Raw genomic sequence first — 10,825 nt, forward strand, 5'->3', positions numbered from 1 at the left:
TAATATTTATTTTCACAATGCCCGGTGAGGCGAGGAGTGCTACTATCCCCATTTTACAGACAGGGAACTGATGCACAGATTAAGGTAAAGAGTATCCACTAATTTGGGGTGCCAAATCTGAGACACCTAGGATCTGATTTTTCAGAGTATTTAGCATTCTGTAGCACTTCACATGTTCAAAGCACAGTTTCTGTGAATTTCAGGTGCAGCTTTAAGTGTTCGCACTTTAACAAATCAGGCCCCAGGACACAACTCAACCCAGAAAATGAAGAACACACAGTTAGTGACCGCCTATAAAAAGTTGGGTTTAAGTGACTTGCCCAACATCACACAGGAACTCGGTGGCTGAGGCAGGGATAGAATCTAATTCTGCAGGGCAACATTCAACTTCTTTAACCATTAGACCATCCTTTCTGTTCTTCCAATCCCCTGCCTCATCTGGACACACCTTCCAATTTCTGCTAAAAATGAGGCCGGCGTCCTACAAATAAATCTTTACTACACAACCCTGATTCATTCTCAGAACAAGCCCATCCTGTGCACTGCAAGAGGCAGGCCTCATGTGAAAAAAATCGTGCCTGATTATGTAATTAAAGACTGTCATATGATGCATATGCACAAGTGGCTACATTAAGGTTACACGGGTAACCTTAATTCTGGCATTCCTTAGACTTTGCAGCCAGAGTTTTTAACAGAGCTCTGTGTGATTTCTGAGGCTTTGAAAAAAGCAAACTGAACAAACAAAGCCAATGGAGCATATTAACATCCTCATGGCTCATCAACATGGGTGGAACCCTCAGATACACCAAAGAGCTAACTGAGTAAGCAATAGTAGTAGTAGGTTGTCAGTCTCATGTGGACCAGCACGGGCTGGGGTGGGACGTTTTGCCAGTGCATTTCAGCTATTTGTTGACAGCAGAGGGAAGAGGGAATTCCTTTCTTGGCTCTGCAGGGATGTGTGTTCTAGTGGGCACAGTGTCTTCTGCCTGCTCCCCCCAAGTTTGATACTTTCTTCCTTGTCTCCTCCAACCTGCCCCTTCCTCATCTCTGGCTCCTCCTTCCAGTCCCATTCTCCTGACCTAGCCAATCCCAGTCTCCACTCCTCAGATGTCTCAGCCCAGTGTCCTTGCCAGCAAGTCCTAGTCCCATCCCTCCAAATTACCAGTCTCCCCACTCCCACCCCCCACATCTTATCTGTCTCTCCCCAGTCACCCCACCAGTCCCTATCTCTCTTCCCAGGTTCCTCATCCAATCTGTGTCCCCTTCATGTCCTAGTCTGGTTGCCCAGACAGTCCCAATTATCCTCTGGTTCCTAATCAGATCTGTCTCCTTTCCCCAGTACTTTAATTTCTCTCTTCCCACCTCATCTGATCTCAGTCCCGTCCCAGTACCCATTCCCTTGCTCAGCCAGGCTCAACTCCCAGCCTCCTCCCCAGTCTGATTTCTCTTCCTCACCCACATTCCCCATCCCCGCTAGCTCCCAGTCCTCATCTCCCTCCAATCTCAGTGTGTTTTCCATCCCCCGGGCTTCTTGTCCTAGTCTGCTTGCCCAGCCAGTCACAGTTCTCCCTAGCTCCTTGCCAGATTGGTCGTCCTTACCTCTCTCCTGCACCCCACCCCAGTTCCCATTCTCCTTGCCCGGCCAGTCCCCATTGCCTTCTCATCCAATCTCAATCCCCACCCCCCAGCTACGGCCCTTTGCCCAGCCAGTCACAGCCCACCCCTTGGCTCCCACTCTCCTGTCTCCAACCCAATTCCCTGTCCCGTCCCACTAGCCTCCAGTCCCACTCTCCACACTCAGGCTCCCTGTCCCAATCTACTCCCTCTGCCCCAGTCCTGCTTTTGTCACTTTTGCATTCTAATCCTGCTGCTGGGCCAGGGAGGGGTCAATGAGAGTACAGGAGAATGTCTCCCTGTGCTTAGTTCAGGTGCCAAGAGCCAGCATGGCCTCCCACAAACCAGAGCTGCAAGTGCCGGGAAAGTCCTGCCCAGCCCAAAGCTAGAGCACGCCCATGGCAGATCGAATCTTCAGGGGAGTTAACTGCTAAACGGTTAAGCCTCTGAGTGTGTGAGAAGCAATTTTTCAACAGCTTCTAACTTGGCCAAATTTGGAGGGATTTTCACAGGAAAAGGAAAAGTCACATCCCTGACACAAAGGCTACCCCCTCCCCAAATTTCAACCCCCCAGCTCAAGTGCATGGGGGGCACTAAAGCTGTTAAAAAAAAAAAAAAGTTGACCAGAATTTCTTTTAACATGTGCAAAGCAATGTTTTCCCTTAGCCTCATTCTCAGAAACATTTCCCCCCAAAAATTAGCCTGAGGCAACACCTAGTATGGAAAATTTCAACCTGAATGCTAAAAGTTTGGCAAAGTTGTTATTAGTAATTGAAAACAGGGTCTTAGAATGGAAAGTGTTGGGCAACCTTAGCAGCCCTGCCTATAACTACTGAGCATGCTCTGTCTGCTGCTGCTATCTACCTTAGCAGAACTGGTAATGTGTTTCTTCCCAGTGTTGCAAGCACCTCATTTTACTTGGAAATACAGCTCTGAAGACAGGTCATTTATTCTCATTAGAAATTCCTTGGCAGTTACCAACCTTGTGCTTAGTTTTTAGAACAAAGTACTGAACTTAACACTGAGAAACCCCTGACCATGATCTTTAAGTAGTAAAGAAGCAGGAGTCTACTTTCCTTGTAATTCAGAAGCATTATGTTCTCTTCAATACTGTGTGGGGAAATAAGATACAAGGTGCTGCTGCTGCTGAACAGATAAACCATTGATCAGTCCTTCAGTAAAATCCTGTTACAGAAAAAGGTTTTCCAGAAGCACTAGTCTCTGGTGTGGTGTTCTCTTACAGCCAGTAAATAGGTTGCTCTTATTCCCTTTTTTGGCACTATCTGATTATTGCCCTGAGAGGTTTTGCAAACTGCCTTGAGCAATCTTTGGTGTGCGTGCGTGTAAAATAAGCAAGTCTTCTCACAGTACTACCTCGGTCATCTAAATGGCACCAGGATCACTGAATAAGTTTGGATAACGGAGGAAACTTTTACTGACACCATGGACATGACCCTGTTTCACATAACTAAACCTGTACAGTTTTAGTGGATGGCAGAAATACCACAGGATCAGATCTCATTAGTTTGGCATTTCCCTACAACATGCCTTCTGAGAGTTCAGTTTAAAATATGAACTTTAAAACACAGGTTGAGATTTCCCAGATACCAGGGTATCTAGACATTTGAAATTAATGGAAGATGTTTAAATCCCCTAGACTGCTTGAAAATCTCAACCTTAAAATAGAATATAAAGTGAGTAAATATTACTGCTTTAAGGGACAAGTCTTCAGGAGTGGGCTAAAGGGATCCTTTTTTGGCCTATAGCATAACAAGGAAAACACAGAAAAACAAGTTTGTATTAAGAGGTGGTTCCTTCTCCCCCAATTCGATATGGAACTATACTGTGCAAGGTTGAAATTTGTACTTTCTTTATTCTGCTTCCTAAAGTACTGAGTAATAGCATCTTTTGTTCTTTCTAAAAAGATCATTGCCTGGAAATAAGTTTCTCAACATCTAGCTATTGTGTAAAAAATTTTACTTTTACCCATGATTTAGAGAAAGTTTGGAGTTCTTGCCCCTTTTCCCACCATTTTTTCCTATTTAATTATTTTTCCCCTTAAATCCAAACCCGCTTCAGTAACGTACTTGGTTCTGGCTGTAACTAGAGCTGCTGGCACTCCGTTTTCAAAAGGTGCTGCTTTTTCTTTTTAACCTATGGAAAAAGTGAACCATAACACGTGTAGACTGAAAGGTATTTATTTAAAAACAACAACTTTGGTATTTTAAAACCAAACAGTCTTCAAATCACTACAAAGTAGAACGCCTCCCCAGTAGCCAGAACATACCAATGCACAAAGTCTCAATATTATCCTCAGAACAGAAAATGGACAGGTCAGCATTTCCAAATTTAACCCAGAAATCACTTCATTAAACTGATTATTTTGCACTCTACAATCACAAAGGCTGAACTAAACTTGTGACACCAGCACTTATACATACAGTTTAAGTGGGTGTTATCTGCTATCAAAGTTGAATGCAAAATTAACATCCTGTCCCACCCCTGCCCCGCAGTGCAATAAATTAAAATGAATACTAGAAAGGAGAAGTGACATTGAATTAAAGAGTTTTCTAGTTAGGTTAATTCTGAAGGGAAACTCATTCTTTATTTTCCTGCAAAGTTAAAAAGAATCAAAGGACTCATTTTCAAGTATTCCTCACCAAATGGATTAATCTTATGGAACTGAACATGTTACACGTCAGAAAGACACCCCAGTGATACATGAGATTCTAGTGTAAACCCTTGCATAACCATCAACTTTCCAAGTCATGGATTCCCCTCTTAACAAGGCACAAAAGGGTTGTTGCTTTCAGAAGATCCTTGTTCTCAGCCGCAGAACTGTCGGGCACTAGGTGTCTTGTGCAAATGGAGGCTGAAAGCAGGACTGTTAGTTCACTTGCTCAGACACTGGGATCTTCCTGTGCAATTAATAAAACAAGGTGTTATCTTGCTTACAGCTACAGAAACATTCTATTTCAGCAATATATTTCACTTCATCTCTGTCTGTGGCACTGAGCTGGCATCAGACCACAGAGGCTCTGCACCATCTTCATTGTAGCTGGCTCCAGCCCAAGACACTGAATGAGCGAATCTGCTGTACATTGCATGACTCCTTGCAAAGCAAAGAGCACCAATGCCAGAAACAGATGCTTGCTCAGCTCCAAGTCTATGGCTGTGCAGTTTCTCAGTAATTCAGTGGATAGTGTCAGTGCTAATAAGCTGTAATGGTGAACACAATCCATTATGTCAAAGGCAGAAGGTGAGTCTCCCCGATCCTTCAGTAGCAAAGGCAGAGAGAGATACAGACAGCAGTGAATAAGGATCACGAGCTAGTTTGAGTTCCAGGATGTAGTAGCACGCACCACAATACAAATGACTTCCTGAGCACTTTTCCCTTTGCGTTAATATTTTGATCATGAGCTCAGGGTAATGCCTGGAGAAAGAATGCAACTTTCTGCAGATTTCTGTGAGCTGTACATTTAATCTACATCTTCCTATTTCTAGCTGGAGTCCCACAGGTGCTGCTGAAGCACCTTCAACTCCCAATGATCTCACAGGGTTGCAAGTGTTCAGCACCACTCAGGGTCAGCCTCCCAACAGCAGTCAGGGAGCCAATAAGTTACTTGCATCTGAGAGATGAGAGAATCTCCTTGAAAGTCCATCTCTAACCCCCTCTTATTTGGTGAAAATTAAACTAAGTCCAGTGTCTAATCCAGCCTCAGCTAACCTTCCTTTAATTTGCTTTTCTGATTTAGAAAAGCAGGACAATCTGAAGCCAGAATGTTTCCCCTGAGCACATCTCTATTTGGTGACTGTTTATTAATAAACACACAAAGTCTTGCAATTGATCCTAAAGAGAGGAGGTTTTGAACAATGCACTTGGCTCATGCAGCAAATCAGTCTAATTTTCCATCTTCCCTCCATGCCAGTAAGGTGCAGCTAGAAAGTATTGGCACTAAGAGCAGAAGAACGTTTTCTAGGCTCTGTTCTGTACTAAGTTTCTATCTCTTCTGCTGTTGCCCTTGACTATACCTCGTAAACCAAGTAGTCAAAGCCCTTATGCAGCTGGGAGGTGCAACAAATCTTGGGACCCAAATCCCCAGCTTTCAGGAAAGAACACTCTGTCCTGCCTTCAGGATGGCTGCATATTTAGTCTAAATAGCAGGAGAACTAATATTGGTTTAGCACTTATCCAAACTGAGGCTGGTAAAGGTGACATTCAATGAGAACCGTGCAGTGACTACAAGTCTAGAATATTTATTCACAGACCCAACAAATAAGCATCTGGACTATGTACTACGGCAGGAGCTTGCATGTATGTGAATTTCCACACTACACAATTCACTCACAGCAGACAAGTGTGCAAGCAATGCCCACACAACAATAGGGATAAGAGTACTCCATGGAAAAAGCACAGCAGCTTTGTCACTAGCATTCCACTACTGTATAATTGCAGGACAAACACTGTAGGGTGTCACTGCTGCAACTGTGGTGTTAATACAAACAGACCTCCAAGTTGCTACAGTGAAAGAGGGTGTCTGCTTTAAACGGCAGCCATCCAAAGATTTTTACAAGGAACAACAATGGATTTATTTTGTTAATGGGTGAGTGAGCCCTATTCTTGCAGTCTCTCTGACCTAATCCTACTGTCTTGCAGGAAGAGTCACCTTTCGGTGCAAGTGCACACACACACACACACACACACACACTTCAAGACAGACTCCAAACCCTTTCACAACCAGAGAGAACCTCCCTAGGAACAGCTGACAGAAAACCAGGCCGATGACTTGGCTCCCAAGAAAGCAGTGGAGAGTGGCAGCTTTATACCTTACTCCTGAAGAGTGGCTTGGCTCCTGGCCCACAGTATTCATTGTAGATGAGTTTGAACAGAAACAGGTGGAAGAGTGTGATTAAGGAGGCCACACTGAACCAGAACAGGAAGGGTAAACCTGGGTACTGCTTGGCCATGTGCTCCTCATGGGCCAGGATCGCTTTCAGATGTAACGTGTGTCTCAGGTCCTGCAGATGGGTCAGGTCTGTAGATATATAAAGTAACGGTGTGATAGGCTGAGTCACCATGACCGGGAATGTGTGACCCCGCAGCTCAGAGGTCAACTCCACAGGCTCATTCAAGCAGCCTGCCTCGCAAGCATACAGCCTAACGGGCTTGTCCTGGAACTTCACAGACACATGCAGGAAGGGCTTTCCTTCAGCATCCAGCAGAACGGCCAGGTTAATCAGGTCCTTGTTATAATGGATCCCACGCAGGGAATAGCTGTTGTGAAGCACATCAGGGTCAGCCTGAAACTGGAGATGGTTTTCTGTGAACTGCAGACCTCCAAAGCTGAGCACCATCCCCTGCATGAGTCCATGGACCCCAGCTGCCACCAGACTCTTGCATCCCCGCTTCTGGAGAGTCAGCTTCCACAAGTCTGAGAGCTGCAGGATCTGAGGGACACTGGACAGGTTCTCGGGCCACAGGTTCTCTGCATGCATGGTTGCATGGCCACTGAAGCAGTGGTCGGCATAGTTCAAGTTGGCTTCCATTTTTTCTCTGTCCTCACCACTGATGAGTGGGTCCAGCAGAGGAGCTGGCATGCAGGATAGGACATAGTAGAGAGTCATATTGACGGTCTTGCTGGATGGTGTGTGGGAATCTGTAATCTTTCTCATTTCGACCCCTGCAATATAGAGGAAAAAAAACCCGCTCAGTTTGGGAAACAGGTGTGACGGTAAGCGTTTAAACAGAGAAAACAGGAAGTTCAGATTTGCAAACACTGGTGCCAACAGCTACACAGATGTTGGTGTGGGGGTGACAAGGAACTGAATGTAAACGCTTACGCTTGGCTGCCAGTGCTCAGCCATTTCTAACCCTGGTATCTTCCATTTTAACTTGGTTTGAAAACACTGAAGTGAATGGAACAAATTAGGGACCTGATCACGTCCCATTTATTATAAATCAAAACAGGAATAGTTGCATTTTTCTCATTTAAAAAAAAACTGCTATGTGGAGATCTTGTACTAAGTTTCAGCCAAGAAGTTTTAATGGGCAAGATACATATCCTGTGAAAGGAGACTTACATACTCCCTTTCCCTAGAACCGTACACATGTATAACACATGGAGATCTCAAGCCTACTTTAGTTCCAGTACACTCACATAGCTGACATTAAGAGGATACATCTTCACTACCCGCCGTTTCGGCGGTTAGCAATCGATTTATCCGGGATCGATATATCGTGTCTCGTTAAGACGCGATATATCGATCCCCAAACGCGCTCACCGTCGACTCCGGAATTCCACCAGAGCGAGCGGCGGTAGCGCAGTCGACGGGGGAGCCGCGGCCATCGATCCCGCGCCGTGTGGACCCCAGGTAATTCGATCCAAGATACTTTGACTTCAGCTACGCTATTCGCGTAGCTGAAGTTACGTATCTTGGATCGATTCCCCCCCCCCGTGTTAACCAACCCTACCCAGTCTAAAGCAAGTACAGGACTATTACATTGTTCCTGGAGAAACAAAGGAGCTCTTGGTTAGGAGTGTCTGTGGTTGAATTCTCTCTAGTTAATGGAAATTCTGCTGCTTTGAGACCCTGTGGATGTATGTGCAACGGTGACTAACTTCCTTATTAATGTAGTTGGATTTTCCATGCTTTTTGAAAAGGTTTACAAACTATAATTTACCAGATTTATTTAGGTACTTCGTTGCCTCATCCTACTGATCCCCAGAATTGATTTCCAGCCGGTAAAAATAGATTACCTCTGAGGAAAGGTTAAAAAAATGGGTATGTTTAGTCTTGGGGAAAAAAAGACTGGGGGGTAAGGGGGTATGAGTTGATAAGTCTTCAGATATGTTATGGCCTGTTATAAAAAGCATAGTGATCAATTGTTCTCCATGTCCATTTAAGGTAGGACAAGAAGTAATGGGCTTAATTTGCAGCCAGAAAGATTTAGATTAAATATTAGGAAAAACTTTGTAACTTTAAGGGTATTTGAGTACTGGAATAGGCTTTCAAGGGAGATTGTGGAATCCCCATCATTTGAAGTTTTTAAGAAGGGGTTAGACAAACACCTGTCAGGGATGGTCTAGGTATACTTCGTTCTGTCTCAGCACACAGGCCTGGATGAGATGACCTCTCATGGTCTCTTCCAGCCCTATTAAGTGAGAGCGTCTTAGTATTCAGCCCCCACCAGTCCCATTAACTTAAAGTTGTGGGTGCTAAGCACTTCTGAAAAACTAGCCTAAAGTTTCTCAAATCGAGTAGCCAGGATCAGAGGCTACTTAGTTTTGGCCTCTGACTTGCCTTACAGAGCAAGTTAGTGGCAGATCCAGAGCAGAGACTAGAAATCAGTAGCCACTTCTTAAAGTTCTCTCCTTAACCTTAGTTTCTTTATCTAATAATGCTTAGCTACCTTTGAAGTGCTTTGAGCAAAAAGCGTTAGGTTATTAACAACCTGAGACCTCCCTACTGTCCCTCTAACCATCTCATAAGGAGGATGAAATTTCATGTGAGCTGAAATGCTTCATAAGTGACCAGAATGTTGTGGGTGGGGCTCACCTGTTAATGCAAGGGGGTGCTCTCACTATGTAGTTGTCAAGTGAACCTTGACCTCCTTACCTGAAATAAACAAATCGGACCAAGTCTGCTGGTGCTCCTGGAACAGGTCTTCAACCCCCATCTGCATCACCTCCAGCATCTCCTTCTTAGCTACCTCCCTCAGCTTGCTGAAGGTTTCCTCCAGGCTGGAAGGCTCTATGGGTTCTGAGGTGTAGACCACGGACAGCACTGTCTCGTGGAAATGAGACTTGGGCGCCACCTGCACCCGGGTCACCAGTTTCTTGGCGGCCACCACCACCAGCACCACCTTGGAGCTGCCAGCCAGGAGCACCCGGCTAGAGGAGAGCAGGAACTGCCGGTCCCCCACCTTCTCCAGGCTGGTGGCGAACTTGGCTCCCTGGGCAGAGGCAGGGGAGGAAGGGGTGGAGGCCTCGAAGGCGGTGACCCTCTCGGTGGGGTTGGAGATGTGGATCCGCTGCAGGTAGAGATGGGGCCGGCTGCGGTGAGCCAGCAGCTCCTCCCGGACCGTCACGCAGTCGCGGGCGGGGGGTTGCGCTGCAGCCGCCCCCTGCCCGCTCTGGATACACCGGACCCGCCGCACCGCCCCGTCCCTCAGCACCACCGCCGCGGCCCGGGCCTCAGCTTGCCCGCTCACCGCCTTGAGCTGCACCAGCGCCGGGTAGTCGGTGGCGTGGGCCGGGCCGGCCGCGGAGGCCCCGGCGGACACCCAGAGCCGGTTGGAGGCCACGTCCAGCAGGAGGAAGCCGTTGCCCACCAGGGCCGGGTGCCCCCCGGGAGCTTCCTGGGCGCCGTCCCCGGGGAGGCGCAGCCTCAGGGCATCGCCGCGCTCCTCCAGCCCCGGCCAGGTCCGCGTCTCGGCCTGGAGGCAGAGCCCGGCCTCGCCGCCCCGCGGCTCCCCGGCGCCCCAGGGCAGGCGCAGGCGGGCGCCCCCCAGGTACCAGTAGGCGACGAGCAGGAAGCCGAGCAGGGCCAGGAGGCGCCGGGCCCAGCTGCTGGAGAGCAGCCCCGGGAAGCCCTTCAGCCGCTGCTGCAGCCACATGGGGGGCGGGGGGCGGGGCGGGCCTGTCCCCGGCCTGGATCTATCAGCCGCCCCGCCGGGGCGCCCTCATCCCCGGCCTGCGCGCCTCGCTCGCCCGCCCGCCGGCTCTCCGGCCGCGCCCCTCGGACCCCCGCTTCCGCCCGCGCCTGCCCGAACTGCCGCAAACCAAGCGCCACCACGGCCGCAAAGGGGAGCCTGCCCCGGAGCACGACACTTTACGACAGACAGGGCCGGGCTTAACCCTTAGAGGCCCGGGAAGGTGGAGTGTTCGGTGCCAGGCTGGGGGGGCGGTGCCAGGCTGGGGTTACGCTGGGGGGCGGGGCAGTGCCAGGCTGGGGTTACGCTGGGGGGCGGGGCAGTTCCAGGCTGGGTGTGCGCTGGGGGGCGGTGCCAGGCTGGAGGGCGGGGCGATGCCAGGCTGGGTGTGTGCTGGGGGGCGGGGCAATGCCAGGCTGGGGGTGCGCGGGGGAGGCGGGGGCGATGGCAGGCTGGGGGTGTGCTGGGGGGCGGGGCGATGCCAGGCTGGGGGTGCGCTGGGGGGCGGTGCTAGGCTGGGGGGCGGGGCAATGCCAGGCTGAGGGTGCGCTGGGGGGG

The 10,825-nt window shown here is 48.8% G+C and overlaps 1 protein-coding gene across 1 annotated transcript; it reads right to left on the reverse strand.

The window, feature by feature from the left end:
- Nucleotides 1–3,796: 3,796 nt before the first annotated feature.
- Nucleotides 3,797–10,435, reverse strand: KIAA2013 (KIAA2013 ortholog). Its single transcript, XM_034753378.1, has 3 exons — nucleotides 9,232–10,435; nucleotides 6,442–7,295; nucleotides 3,797–4,532 (listed from the first exon to the last, which is right to left on the reverse strand). The coding sequence occupies exons 1-3, from the start codon at nucleotides 10,229–10,231 to the stop codon at nucleotides 4,515–4,517; spliced, it is 1,872 nt and encodes a 623-aa protein (XP_034609269.1). The 5' UTR covers nucleotides 10,232–10,435; the 3' UTR covers nucleotides 3,797–4,514.
- Between the last annotated feature and the right edge of the window lie 390 nt (nucleotides 10,436–10,825).

The sequence above is a fragment of the Trachemys scripta genome, chromosome 19 (genome assembly GCF_013100865.1).
Source record: "Trachemys scripta elegans isolate TJP31775 chromosome 19, CAS_Tse_1.0, whole genome shotgun sequence".
Classification (NCBI taxonomy): domain Eukaryota; kingdom Metazoa; phylum Chordata; order Testudines; family Emydidae; genus Trachemys; species Trachemys scripta.